Source organism: Pongo pygmaeus, chromosome 14 (genome assembly GCF_028885625.2).
Source record: "Pongo pygmaeus isolate AG05252 chromosome 14, NHGRI_mPonPyg2-v2.0_pri, whole genome shotgun sequence".
In the NCBI taxonomy this organism is placed as follows: domain Eukaryota; kingdom Metazoa; phylum Chordata; class Mammalia; order Primates; family Hominidae; genus Pongo; species Pongo pygmaeus.
This window is the reverse complement of record NC_072387.2, coordinates 111,226,515-111,241,850: the sequence shown is the minus strand read 5'-3', so window position 1 is coordinate 111,241,850 and position 15,336 is coordinate 111,226,515. Positions and strand designations below refer to the sequence as shown.

The window sequence follows — 15,336 nt, the reverse complement described above, 5'->3', positions numbered from 1 at the left end:
GGAGATTGAAGTGAGCCGAGATGGCACCACTGCATTCCATCCTGGGTGACAGAGCCAAACCCTGTCTCAAAAAATAACAAAATACACACCAGGGCCTGTCAGGGGGTGGGAGGGAAGGGGAGGGAGAGCATGAGGACAAACACCTAATGCATGTGGGGCTTAAAACCTAGGTGATGGGTCGATAGGTGCAGCAAACCACCATGCCACATGCGTACCTATATAACAAACCTGCACATTCTGCACATGTATCCCAGAACTTAAATTTAAAAATAAAATAAAAATAATAACATAATAAAATAACAAAAAAGTCTTTACATCTGAAATAAATGTACTGAAAATTAAAAATAAAATTAAAGTACATAAAAATTAAAATAAAAATCATTTTAGATGTTTCCTCAGATTTAAACGGAGGTCATTAAAGCTCAAACACGTGACTGCAAAGGGATTTGTAAGATGAACACCTACACTCTACCAAAAGACTTATGAATACCCTGCGTTTGTTGATGAACAAGAACAGTGAGTTATACTTTCTGAATAGTGAATTACATAAAATACTATTAAAGTTTTAAATAATTGCCAATTGCTCCATATTTCAAACGTATTTCTCTGCATGTTAAGAGTTTAGCTAGCATTTCCAGGGATGATTTTTCTGTATTTCTCCCAGTCAGGAATAGCCAGTCAGTATTACTCCATCAGCCATAGCGCAAATGTCTGATTGCTCTCTTGTGGTCATTAGCCCAGATACCTGCTAGAAAGGTATGATTGCTGGCCAAATGAGCTCTGGCCTGGTACAGCAGTCTTGCCAATGTGCCTAATGAGAGCGCGGAAAGACACTTTATTCCAGGCATAAGCAGGCCAGATCACAGCTGCCCAAAGCTCTCTGGCTTTGATTAAGTTTGTTGTGCTATTATGTAATGGGTACTTGAACCATATTCCGTGAATGACCATTTTCCTTCCTCTTTCGCCACTATTCTAAGTATGTTGTCTATATCTAATGTTGCCTTGCAGTTAGTTGTTAAAATCAAGGAGAAAAGAAAACAGGCAAATATTAAAATGTAAATAGAAAAAGTTCTTGGTGGGGAAAATGACTTAAAACGCATTATTCTGACAGTGTTTTGGGGTCCACCAGGAGAATCGCCCCATCACAATTCAGCCTCCCTTTGTGCTAATGATGGCCTTTTCATCCTGTGCTGTTAGTGATGCATAAGCCAAATTGTGACCAGGCAGACTAGACCACATGTAAGCAGAGAACCACGTCTTTGTAGACATTAATTTAAAACTCGTTCTAATCAAATATGTTCACTTATCTGTACTATTTTTGATCTACATCTTAAATCAAAACGAAGCTTTTTTGACTTCTGGTTTCTGTTTCTGCTTGTAAAGAGCTTGGAAGTTATCAATCCTGTCTTCACAACAAGAAAAATGCTGAGCACACTGAAAGTCAGTAACTGGAAATCAACAGTGTTTTCAAAGTTAATTGATTACAATTTTCTCACATTCTCCTCTCACCTCTGTAGAGTTCTGGTCTACATTGGAAATGCTGGAAAAGTAGGAATATACAGTACAGAGCTTTCTTGGTAGCATAACTTTTAATACATGAAAAATAATTTTTAATTTTAGTATAACCTTAAATCTAAACTGGAATCTGTATCACATTGGAAAAAAAAAAACCTAAACCAGTTGAACAAATTTCAATTTTAAACATATTTTTGGGCTTTGGAAGCTTACTGAAGAATGTGGATAGCAAATACAGGAAAAATTCTGTGAATATTTTTATTCATATATGTAAATGTGAAGGTATAAGACAGAACAATTTCCACATGTATAGCTTCAAATTTTTAGCAGTTAGTTAACATTTTCTATTCAGTTTTAACCATTAAATTGTAACATTATTGCAAATGATATTAGAACACATCTTTGCTTTTAGTGCTGTATGATAAATATTTAAATTGATGACATTCAGTGTAAATTTGGTATTTATTGTAATGCAAATAAGAACTTTATTTTTAGTTAATTCCATGTGTTATTTGTATTTCTTATCTCATATTTATTTAAAATTACATTTGGTCACTATCACTCAGGTATCTTTCTTCCCTCCCACTTAGATCTAAATTGGATTTTTTAAAATTGGATTTTAATATGCCTTTATAAACAAATGTCAATTATTTATTTCCAATCTTGGTTGATCTTTTTATTCTGAGATTATTTACTAGCTCATTCAGCCTTCCTATTAAAAATAAATAAATAAATAAATAAATAAATAATTGCTCTTGTAGCTCTTCTGAGGTAGATTGACCAGGTCTACCTTATTGTTAATTTTTGCATTTTCATTTTTATTGAACATGTATGATGATGCAGATATGAACTATGTGCATATCTCAGAATAGGAGGAAAAATAGCTTAGTACTTTTGCCAAATACTTGGTTCTAATTTTTGGACTATTATGAATTTTTTATGTCATAACTATTATCTTACCATTATGCAAAGTTCTAGCCTTTTTGCTTCAATTTCCTTTGAAAAGATTTCTTTCCAATAAATCTTTAAAATATGGGTGACAAAGCTAAAAGACCCTCAGAGGAAACATATTTCTGGTATGACATATTTTGTTTACTCTTTAGGACAATTGAAAAGCTTCTAATTAACATTTCTTTAGCGCCTTAGTGGTGACCAGCAGTATCATCACTGCCCTAGTGCATCCATGGAAGTTGAGGTCCAGGGTGTACTGACTCATACAGGTTACCTAGGTAAGAAGTAATGGATGACTGGAATGTTAGGAACTGTAAATGACAGCTAACTGTGGCAAAGCATAGGGTTTTTGTTTTTTTTTTTTTCTCTTGTCTTGTCTTTTTTTTTTCTTTTTTTTTTTGAGACAGAGTCTTGCTCTGTCCCCCAGGCTGGAGTGCAGTGGTGTGATCTCGGCTCACCGCATCCTCTGCCTCCCAGGTTCAAGCAATTCTCCTGCCTCAGCCTCCCAAGTAGCTGGGATTACACGTGCATGCCACCATGCCTGGATAATTTTTGTATTTTTAGTAGAGACAAGGTTTCACCATGTTGGCCAGGTTGGTCTCAAGCTCCTGACCTCATGATCCACCCACCTTGGCCTCCCAAAGTGCTGGAATTACAGGCATGAGCCACTGCGCCCGGCCTTTCTTTTCTTCATAAGACAACTAATGGAAAATAAATTTCCAGGAAACTCTTTTGACCTGACATCACTGCTCCTCAAAGGCAGAAGGCTGATTCACAGGCCAAGGGGTATCTGACACGGTTTCTTTGCTACCCTTGCTCTCAGCCTACCTGGAAATTGCCGAGCGCAGGGCGGGCGGGGAGTGCTGTAGTTGGCGTGTGGACTGAGCGTCCTGGGAACTGTTCTGCTGTAGTACCTACACTTTCCTGCCAATATCAGCATCCGGCTTGTCAACACTTCTTTTCCATTTGTGAATACTATAGTGAAAGCCTTCACCTCTCCTTTTTTTGAAGTATTTTCTGTTCAGAACTTGGAACTTTAGAAATTTTCTACATTTGAGGAAACATATTTCAACTATGATTCTTTATTACTTATAAAAAATTAACTTAGAAGATATATGTAAACATGTGTATGGTTTAAGGTAACAAAGTGATTTTACCAATATGGCAAGGTGTGCCAAAGAGTGCTTAAGTGTAAAAAACAAACAAAGAAACCAAAATCAAAATTAAAGTAGCTCAAAAACATAAAGTTTATAAATATTTTTAAGGCGTTTATAATAAGAAAAAGTCCTTTTATGTTTGTCCCATGTTCTGGAATAGCAAATAAAAAATGTGGTTTTTGCTTTATTTTGTTTTATTGCCTTGATATGCCACATGGCAAGCCTCAGGCTGGGTGTGTGGAGCACATGAGTTGAGTGTGTGGACAAGTTGTGTTGAAGATTATTATTACAGGCACAATGTTACAGCACAGTCTATCAGGGAAAAATACTTAAGTTTATTTTTTGTGAGGCTGAGCGTGGTGGCTTATGCCTGTAATCCCAGCTCCTTGGGAGGCTGAGGCATGAGAATTGGTTGAACCCAGGAGGTGGAGGCTGCAGTGAGCCGAGACTGCACCACTGCACTCCAGCCTGGGTGACAGGGCGAGACTCCATCTCAGAAAAAGAAAAAAAGGAAAAGAAAGAAGAAAGAGAGAGAGAAAAAAAGAGAAAGAGAGAAAGAAAGGAAGAGAGGAAGGAAGGAAGGAAGGAAGGAAGGAAGGAAGGAAGGAAGGAAAAGAAAGAAAGAGAAAGAGAAAGAAAGATAAAGAAAGGAAGGAAGGAAGGAAGGGGATGGGAGGGAGAAAACATGGTTTACAGAGGTTTTATTCACTAGGATGGTGACATCATCCCAAGTAATTTAATTCTAGCTGGTTTATTGTTTAATAAATCTCAGCAGTTCAGGATGTACCTTTCTTGCTATTGCTGGTCTGCTGATCCACATGACCTTATTTCATGTATGTGGATCATCCAGCCACAGTGACAAATGTTCATTATGTTGAGTCCAGATGTCCACTTAAGAGTACACATCCCTCGCTGCTGCTTTTTTTTTTTAATTATGTCACACTAAATACATTTACTTTATGATAACTACTGTTGGGGTACAATTTACTCTTACCACAGAACCAGCTCTCAGTTAAGAAGAAAGTGCTGAGATGGTGTGGGGAAATTTGGTGAAGAAAAACATTATAGTAAGTTACAGTCAATCTCACTACTGACCTTTGGCTAAAATATTATTTTAATATGTGGCTAAAATCTGCATAACAGATGGTATATCTGAGTGAAGAGATTATTAGAGGGTGAGAGAAACTGAGAGTTCACCAAAAATAAAAAATAATAATTTCAATATAGATTTTGCCATCAAAAAGTGACCTCAAATGCAAGTTGTAGCTGAATTGAAGAGGCGGCCACTTTGTTCTTAATCTGGTGGCTGCTGCTTAGGTTTCATTATAGAGGCTACTGAGCTGTTTTGCAAGTTTGTATTATCTGTCTCATGATCTAGACAGAACCAGAGTCTATCAACGTGGATTAAGAATTAGTCTGTTTTCTTCTGTGTTTTTCAATGAATATACTGAATGTCTCATCCTGATTCAGAAGAAAAACCTGAAAGCTTACCAAAAAAAAAATAACCATGTGTGTGGTTTGTCTTGGGACAGTTCAGAAGGCAGTCATTTAATTTCGTTTAGGAACATTTTGCACTATTTATTTCATTCAAAATATGTTAATTTTTTTTCAATTTTAATTAATGTACTTTTTTAATGGCTCATTCTGCAAGCAGAGATAGCCTCCCTTCCCCCAAACTCTAAGATATGCATGTATACAGTCATCTTATTACATAGCAGGAATTTTAAAAAGAAATAAGCTTTTCTTTCCAGTGTCTAGTTGTTAAAACAGCAAAATGATAAAAATTTATGTAATGGTACTATTGAGCTGTCTACTGTGTGGCAAATACTTTATACAAACAAGCGATGTCTTAGGATCTAGGCTTTTAGCCTTCAAAAATCTTTAAAGAAGAATGAAATGTCATTTTTAAGTCTCATCTTTGATCTCAAGTGAAGAGATTCAATTCATTTCAAAAATACTTAATATAAATTATATGCTAGACCCTGTGCTAGGCACTGCAGGGCAAAAGCTGAAGAATCAGAGAGGCTGTCAAGTTAGAAAAGTATTTCTCAATTGGCAATTTTTCCAACAGGGGCCACTGGTCAATGTCTACAAGTATTTTTGGTTGGGGGTTGCAGGGACTGTTGGAATTTAGTGGGTAGAGGTCAGGGATGTGGCTACACATCTTGCAATGCACAGGACAGACCTTCCCATTAAAGCATCATCCACCTGCAGATGTCACGAGTACCAAACTTACATTTTGGGTAGCTTCAGCAAGTTCTCTCTTAAACTATGCATCGCTCCCTTTTTTCATTAGTTCTGCAGTTTAATAAGAATATTGCCCTATAGAGCAGTTCTAGCACTTTGGGAGGCTGAGGGTAGTGGATCACCTGAGGTCAGGAGTTCGAGACCAGCTTGGCCAACATGGCAAAACCCTGTCTCTACTAAAAATACAAAAATTAGCCGGGCGAGGTGGCGTGTGCCTATAGTCCCAACTACTTGGGGAGGCTGAGACAGGAGAATCACTTGAACCCCCAGGCACAGGTTGCAGTGAGCTGAGATCAAGCCACTGCACTCCAGCCTGGGTGACAGACCAAGACGCCGTCTCAAAAAAAAAAAAAAACAATAGCTGGAGATTAGGCAAGTTGTATATATGCAAACATTAAAAAATAAATAAATAAATAAAAACCAATATAGCACAACCCACCCCGTCTTGAGCAAGTTGTACTTCTAATGATGCACATGTGAAAACATCAAGCTTTTATTTGACCACCATTCAGGATTGAATATTTAGTCATTGCAACTGTAGTTGAGCAAATAAGTATCTATTTGGAGTTTAGGATTAGGATCATACACTTCCACAGTTAAATCTACTGACTGACAGTAGACAGTTCATTGAGACACAGAGAGAGCATAGTCATCCTTGTGTAGTGGTTGAGTAACATGTAAGTTTCTTTTCCCTTCCAACTGAGGGGGATGCTCAAACAGATTTAACAAGGACAAAGTCCATCAGCTTCTCTCTGAAAAGGGTGATGTCTGATCAGAGTCAGCTGGAGGATCAGAAAGAGTGATTTAGAAAAGTCTGAGGGAAACTGATGATTTTGAGTAACAAGAAAGTTGTCATTTTGTTCACCACAGATGAAAGTCTATTCCCAGACAGTAAATGAAACCAGATAATCAGGCCAATTTCATAAACAGTAGATCAGATTGGAAGAGTTAAAGGACCAGATAAGAAAACGAGCACCTATAGCAGGATGACCCAAGTAAAACAAAGGATGATTCACGCAAAGGGGCTGCAAGGACTAATTCTGCAGACTCCTATAGCTTGCTGTTCCTTGCAAGCCCAAGAGAGATTCCCAAAGGGACTGAGGCCTGGCAGCATCCAGTGAATGGGCCCTTGCATAGCTGGTATGGAGCTGCCTCAGAAGATAGGGTGTTCCGTATCCCTGGAGGGGTTAAAGTTCAAGAACATTGCTGAGGATCCAAATGCTGGGAGAGAGAAAGAAATGGATGGTCCTAAAATAAATCCTCTTTGTTCTTTTAAAACTTCTGAGTGTGGGAGTGAAGGTGATTATTCAGACCAAGCCCTTGGGTACTGACTCATTCCTATTCCACTGTCTCAGGCCTACATCTCCAATTCTAACTTCCCAAATTCCGTCACGGTAGATCAGGTATTACCATTGTTAGAATGGTACTATAGGTGTTTTGTGTTTGGAGAGAGGTTTAGTGGTAGGACCCCAGGTTTGTAGTGTGTTGCTAGTTATCATCACAATTTTATGACCCTCTCACTTGAGAGTGGAATGACAATGTGGTTATGTAACCTAAGACTAGAAGAAACAAATGGGAGTACTCCCAAAACACAAATATCTCCTCTTTTTTCATGGGAAAAGAGTCAGCAGAAGAGGGCAAAGCAGTAAATAAAATCCTAAAGGTAATCAAAACAGATGGGAATGTAATTTTGTTCAGAGCTATAAAAAATATCCTCTACTATTCTCAATACAGTCAGTGTGTAGAAAGTTTCAAGGTTAGTATTTATCTTCTAAACATAGACTTGTAGTCTTCTTATTTAATAAATTCAAACCACCAGTGGAAGAGGTCAGAAAGAATGAATGAAATCAGGAGAACTGATTATCATGAGTATCATTGTTGTGATTGCATTTCTTGCACAGCTTTAATTTGTGCCTTGAGAGTTTGGGGTCTGACAAAGTAGTGCTATTCCAAGAGCTCTCCAGGGATATTTTTGGAACAGGCCTTATTGTTCTCTAAAAAATTAATGCGTTATATTCCCAGGTGCTGTTGTAGCATCATTTTTCATTTAACAAAAATATGGTCGTTTAGCCAGAAATTTTAGTTCTATAATTAAAATGGACTAAAAATATTCTGCAGCACATCTAGAAAAAATATTTTATATGTATCAATGTTCTTCCTAGAAATTTTCCATGTTGGATCAAACAGTAGATGAAGACTTTTCTGTGTGTATAGGACGGGTTTTTATGTTTACATATGAGCGTGCAGGTGTTTTAAGAGAATTTTGAAAATCAGCAAAGCAAAGTCAATTCACTACAAAATAGTTTCTGAATTATCTGTGCAGTATGAATATTGAGGAAGAATTAATCGAAAAGCAAATATTTGAGAAATGCTTTCGTATGTCTGTAGGCTACAAAATCAATGTTTAATTTATCAACAATCTTTGAGTGCTCCTCAGTGTCTGGTACAGAAATGAAAGATAGAGTTTTAACTTCACAGTGCTCACACCTAGTGAGGGAAACAAACAAGGTAGAGAATTCAGCATGATAAGTGACATGAGACAGTTGAATGGGAGGCTCTCTGGGAGTGCTGAGGGCCATTGCCTAGTGTAGCTGAGGGCACGGAGGAGCTGAGCTGGGCAGCCCAGGAGTCTGCCAGGAGGGCCAGATGGAAGCAGTGCAGGGCCAGCAGCGAGAGCAGAACTGTGCAAAAGAAGTTTCAGTAGCTACAATTTCTTTCTCAGGGTCCTCCACTTCCCAAAGAAAATGAAAGGAACATACATTTGATCTTCGTCGGTTTAAATATTGGTCAACCATTGGAAAATCGTTTTTGAAAAGTGATTTCTTTTTTTTTTTTTTGCTATTTTTAGTAGAGACGGGGTTTCACCACGTTAGCCAGGATGGTCTCGATCTCCTGACCTTGCGATCCGCCCGCCTCGGCCTCCCAAAGTGCTGGGATTACAGGCGTGAGCCACCACGCCCAGCCGATTTCTTTTGCTATATGTGGCAAAGCTGGGAGTGGAAAAGTGACAAGGAAGGACCATCTTAGTCCATTGCCTTTGCCTTTGTAACTGTTACTTCTTAACAGCCTTTCTACCCACTGCAGTTCACACATGGGAAACGTTTCTTTCCATAGTCAGCATCTTCCTGGGGAGTGTTTTGGTTATATTTTCACAAATGTCTCACCTCTTTGTATCAACAAACCCTTCTCTTTGAGCTGTACTGTGGGTTTCTGTTTCTTTCCTTTTTTCCTTTGTCCAATTAGAAAAAAAAATGGAGTAGAAGCTTCAAGGCTACTTGTTAAATGTGCTCTTTTTTACTTAACTCCAAATGACATCTTGCTTGTAGATGTGATTAAGAAAGATCTGGACAGGGAGAGGGAGGATAATTTTCAATGTTCCTCTCAAATTTAATCTTATAGTGGCAAGCTCCATATTTTACATGAAAATGCTCAGTTAGTACAGCTATTAAACTTTAATAATAGATAATAATGGATTTCTGTAGCCACTTTTTTGTTTTCATTCAAAAACTTAGAGGAAAATCAGGGATATAAATTATAAATTATTTGTTTAATGTTAAAAATATGTTTCATATTCACTACACATAAGCAAAGGTATTGTCCAGTGTTAGTACCTATGAATCATTAATAAAAACAGTTGCTTCTGTTTGCTGTTGACATTTTATGTATGTGTTGTTCCTCTCTGAACCTTTTTCTTAAAAGTCAACTTTTAAGAAACTTATAAGTTTATTGTTTTAAGAAACAATAAACTTAGCCATCGTAATCCCTCAGAAAAACGTTAACTGTATTTAAGGATAATAAGAGAAAATAATCTCTTTTTAACATATTTATTGATACGTAATAATTGTACATATTTATGGGGTACCTGTGATATTTTGTTTTATGGATAAAATGTATAATTATCAAATCAAGATATTTAGGATATCCATCACCTCAAGCATTTATAATTTCTATGTGTTGGGAACATTTCAAGGCCTCTCTGCTAGCTATTTTGAAATATACAATACATTGTTGTTAACTATAATCACCCTCGTCTGCCATGGAACATTACAACTTATTCCTTCTATCTAACTCTATGTTTGTACCCATTAATAATTTCTTTTTAAAGCCCCAGTCTCAATCAAGAGAAAATATAAATAGCATGGTAAAGAAAAAAAAATTATGACCTGATGATATGGGTTCAATTTCTGGTTCTATAACTTTCCACCTTGGAGACCTTCATTAACCAGTGACCTCCACTTTTCTTTTCTGTAAGATGGTATTGATAATATCTGCCCTCATCTCCACTTTGCCATCTGCCTAGCTAATAAGATAGAGATTTCCTTAGCATGTTGTGTTAAAGAGGCTAGAAACTCAACATGCTTTACAAATACCAGCTGTATGACAAGGAGTTACAGTACCAATGTACAAAATATGATTTTTAAAATGAAAGGCAGGACATTTATGAAGTTATATTCTATGTAAAGTATATTAGCACACATTAATGCGTAATAGGCGATAGGAATACACTTTGCTTCTTTCTCTTAGCTTTTCTTTCCAGCCTCTTTTTCTCCCTTGTCATCAAGTCTGCAGCTGGACTTGCCTTCTGTTCTGCATGCCTTTGTGTTTGCTGATGCTCTGATTCTGCTTTCTCATGCACAGGCTCAAAGAAACAGTGAGGCTGCCCCAACATGTGCAACTCTCCTCTTAGTTGGGATACTTGGTCATATGCACATTCTAATTTAAATTTCTGTGTAATTAAAACATGTATGAGTGGAGATTGGTTTTATATTCTGTAATAATAAAACTTATTTATAGAAGTAGAATTTATTGAGGTACAAATGTTTACCAGTTTTATGAATAACAACATATATTTATTTTATAAACAACTTCAATGGTATATGTGTGTGTGTTTTCTCACAAAAGCATATTGAGCAATTATTTTCAATTTTATAATCATAATGATACCTGAAATATCTTAAGAACATACCCTATGATTTACAAGAATTAAGTCATTAAATCCTCACAACACTATAAAGTCTGTGTTATTTCCCATTTTACAGATGGAGAAACTAACTACAGAAAGGCTATTAAAGAGGCAAGATATCATCACAGTTGGATGTGTGGGGCTTTGTACCAGAATGACTGAGTTAATTCCAGTTCCCTTAATTATTATCTTTGCATCCTCAGACAAGTCACTTTATCTTTATATGCTTTAGTTTCCCTGTCTGTAAAACATCTTATAGTGTTGTTAGGATTAAACCTATCTTTTCCCTACATGGCATTTTAGGTTCTCTTAACCAATGTTAAAAAATCTGTCCACATATTTTTAACTTTCCTTTCTTTCCATTACTAGAAGTATTTTCTGTGAGGTAATTCTCCCAGAAAATACAAAGTCCTATTTGGTGATTCACTGCCTTACATTTTGGTGTTCGGTAACACCATGGAATCCAAAGACAAGCTCCATCATATTAATTGTGGAGGCTGAGATACTTTACCCTCCCTATGAGAAGGTGATTTCAAATGAAACCCAGTTCTCCCATTTATTTCATTTTGGTTAAAACTATAGCAGGTGCTTTTCAGCTTATTGAATGTGTTAGGCTCCAAGTGGCAAGCTTAAATGGTACATATCCTTTTTTCAATTATGTTTGACTGTTTATTTCCTTTTCCACATTATTAGTTGCATTTAACAGCTAAAGGTGTAATATCAAATTATTTTATTGTTAGATATTGAAATTACCCTCGCTTGAAGTCAGAAACAACTTTATTAAAATTTTAAGAGTGAGAACAGTAAAATGTGTTGCATATGATTCTAATCAATTTTTGAAGCACTTTTGTCATTGAGAAAATGACTATGGATAAATATTGATTGTTTTTCTGGAAAATGCTTTCTTATTTCAAAAGTCAACTGTGACTCAGTCTGTCCTCCTCTGTCATGACAGGAACCAGTATATTCACCGTCTATGAGGCTGCCTCGCAGGAAGGCTGGGTGTTCCTCATGTACAGAGCAATTGACAGCTTTCCCCGTTGGCGTTCCTACTTCTATTTCATCACCCTCATTTTCTTCCTCGCCTGGCTTGTGAAGGTACTGCGAAGAATTGTATTAAGAAAGTCTATGTTCTGTGATAGTTCTGCAGATCTTTTGTTTGGTTTTGGTTGCCCTCTGCTTTGTCATTCTTAGAGTTTGGTAAATGTGGTTTGTGATTTTTTTCAGAACGTGTTTATTGCTGTTATCATTGAAACATTTGCGGAAATCAGAGTACAGTTTCAACAAATGTGGGGATCAAGAAGCAGCACAACCTCAACAGCCACCACCCAGGTACGGTATCAGCAAGAGGATGTTATAACCCATTCGAGCATGCTCATGTCTCACCCTCACCATCAGTGGACCTTTGGGAAGCTCTTGCATGTCGGGCTTCAACAATCTGACTCAGGAAGCTGTTTAAAAATACAGGTGCAGGCCAGGCACAGTGGCTCATGCTTGTAATTCCAGCACTTTGGGAGGCTGAGGGAGAGGGATTGCTGAGCCCAGGAGTTTGAGACCAGCCTAGGTAATGTAGCAAGACCCCGTCTCTACAAAAAATTTTTAAAAGTTAGCCAAGAGTAGTGGCATGAGCTTGTAGTCCCAGCTACTCAGGAGGCTGAGATGGGAGGATCACTTGAGCTCAGGAGGTCAAAGGTGCAGTGAGCTGCAATCACAACACTGCACCCCAGCCTGGGTGACAGAGCAAGACCCTATCCCCCAAAAAACATAAAAGAAAATAAAATAAAACAGGTTCAAAGGCCCAAACCCAGAACAATCAAATCAGAGCTTCCAGGCAGTGAGGTAATGACACCTATATTTTGTAACAGCTCTATGGGTGGTTTTGATACAAAACCAAGATCGTTAACCACATTTATTACATACCTTTGATTCTGACATCACAAATCCTCAAATGGCTTGCAGATAAAATGCAACCACTATGGAATTTCTCACTTTTATGAGTATTTATTCATGCACTTGCAAACCTATGTAATGTCTATGTGTAGGATTAGAATTTTGTAATGGAAAATATATTTCATTCAGAACAAACCACGGTACAATAAACTGTGAAAAAGATCCCTCAAACCCAAATACATGTTTGTGATTTTTTTGAAGAATCCCTGTATATTCAGAAGTATTCCCATAAGTTCCATGAGACAATATTGTTTCCATAAAACCATAAGACTCCTGAGAATTTGAAGGTGGGCTACAAATTTGCTAAAAGCAGCAGAGCAGTTATTACATAAGAGGGCAATTCAGATCCAATGCCTTTGTTTTTATTTTTGGTTTTGTTTCATGTGTGTGTTTTCGTGGTGTTAAAAAAAGGAAGGGCAGGTTTGTATATCTTCTTCTAGTGTGAATCTTTATAAAAGAGAGAGAAAATATAAATTCCAGAATCAGGAATAAAATGATATAATGCCTTGTAATTATTATAATATTAAATTCTAAAGGATATTTAACAAGTTTGTAAACACTTACAAAAACTGTTAAGACAAAGGTATCTATCAAGGAGCCGAGGTGTACAAATTTTACTTTTGAAAACCCTCAAGTTGAACTTTTAATAATTATATGTTAAAATGCAATTAAACACACTAATTTGGGAAAAGCCTGATGGTGTTGAGGCATCTTTATGATGCTGTAAAAGTCTGAATTGTCCAGTCAATTCATTCTAGATGAAATAGTGTCAGTCTTATTCAGTTTTGACAAACAACTGTTCAAACTTCCATGAAAGGTTTTTTGAATATGCTATCTAGATTATATCAGAAATGCCATGTAGAAAAGCCTTCAAGAAATCAACCATAGCAAGTTCTCATCTCCTCTCTCCTCTCTTTTTGCAAACTATGAGAGATAAGAAAGTTCCCGATCCGTTCCGAGGTGGCAGCCTCTAGAAGGACATGTTTTCACTTATGACTTTGAGACCTAAATGGAATATGGAACTATGATCTCAGCCCTTAACTCACATGCAGTGTTCCTGGAGATGACCTAAGATTCCTTTAAAACCATAGTATGTTTATGGAGTAACTCTCAAGTATAAAATTACAGCTGGAAAAAATAGTGTTTGGAAGCACCACCAAGTCAGCCAATGGTTCTAATAGAAAGGGGAATGTGAAGAGACTTGGAACAAAGTTGTACAAAATCATTTTGATGTAAAATTATACTTAATCAAGAGGAATAAGTTGGTAATTCAGAGGTAATGCGTCCAGATATTCAGCAGTGGTAATCATACAGAGAATTGTGAAAAACCTTCATTAAGAAAAATGCTATAGCTGAGGACCTGGTTGCTAAGCAACCAAAGCTCCTGCTGTCAGCCTCTGGGTGAACCACCACTCAGGCAGCCTAGCAACGGGCTTCAGGCCCTGCCCACCCTGGCTAGCCACTTCCAAGTGGGCCCTCTGATGCTTTTATGTGTAGAGAAGGGAGAGACATAATTTGCCATGATGCTATTACGTTTGTAAAATATGACCAAATTCTGTGAACAGGGACTTCTCATTCAGTGGTTTAAAACACTAAATCGCAAGTTACTAATTTGAAGGAAATAAAATAAAGATGGTTATTGTAATGCACACAGCTTTTCAAACATGGAAGTACATTCTTGCCTTTCTCTAGCATATGGAAAATTTGCAGTTGTTAAATATAGGCTATTCTCATCAAAGGACTAAAAGGTCCTAGGCTTGTTGGACTTGTTGATGTCTAAGTCTGCAGACTTCCCATAGCAGCCATGTGTATAGAAAATATGTATATATATATATATATATATATATATATATATATGCACATTTTCAGAACAAGGAAGGGGCTTTCTGTTATATTAGGCAGCTCACTAGGAACTGGCTCTGACAGGGACCATTTCAAGGGAGGCGAAAGGAAATCTGTGATGAGAACTGTTTCTTTAAAATAACAAAGCAATATTTTTCAATTGAGTGGTCACCACCAAATGCCTCCAAGACACAGCATAGGAACAAATTACAGAGACATTAATGCCAAGGGTCTTTAGGAGACTGTAATATAACATGTAACTGGAAAACAGAAGGAAAATGATGTAGAAAATTTCAAATTACTAAATACTGACTCTGCCTGGACTCTGAGAGGCTTGTGATTTCATACCTGCCTGATTCTTAGACATGGGTAACTATTGCCTTGTGCTCAGTTGTGGATTGGGTTGAAGGATAAGTGATTCATACACCCATGATATAATACCCCGCTGTGTTAATCCACTATAGGGTTACCCAGGCCACAACTTTTTAGTGATGTCCCATCACTGGATGTTGGGATGTGCAGATGAGCTGAAAGACGAAGCCCTGAGTAGCATATCTCACTAACCCAGACTTTTACTCCCATTATTTAGATGCTTTACTTCAGATACCTGTTACCAGTCCCATGGTCCTCTGATCTAGACTAGCTCATGATGGAGATGAGCTTATCCCAACTTTGCCTTGAGTAGAACTCAAAGAACTGCCCAAATTTAGA

The 15,336-nt window shown here is 37.2% G+C and overlaps 1 protein-coding gene across 1 annotated transcript in view; it reads left to right on the top strand.

Annotated features, from left to right (window-relative positions):
- The window catches only part of NALCN (sodium leak channel, non-selective), a 364,348-nt gene that overhangs the window by 109,466 nt on the left and 239,546 nt on the right, over positions 1-15,336 (top strand). The window contains exons 8-9 of the mRNA XM_054446842.2: positions 11,789-11,931; positions 12,061-12,165. Of these exons, the coding sequence (XP_054302817.1) occupies positions 11,789-11,931; positions 12,061-12,165 (248 nt within the window). The remainder of the gene's footprint in view (positions 1-11,788; positions 11,932-12,060; positions 12,166-15,336) is intronic.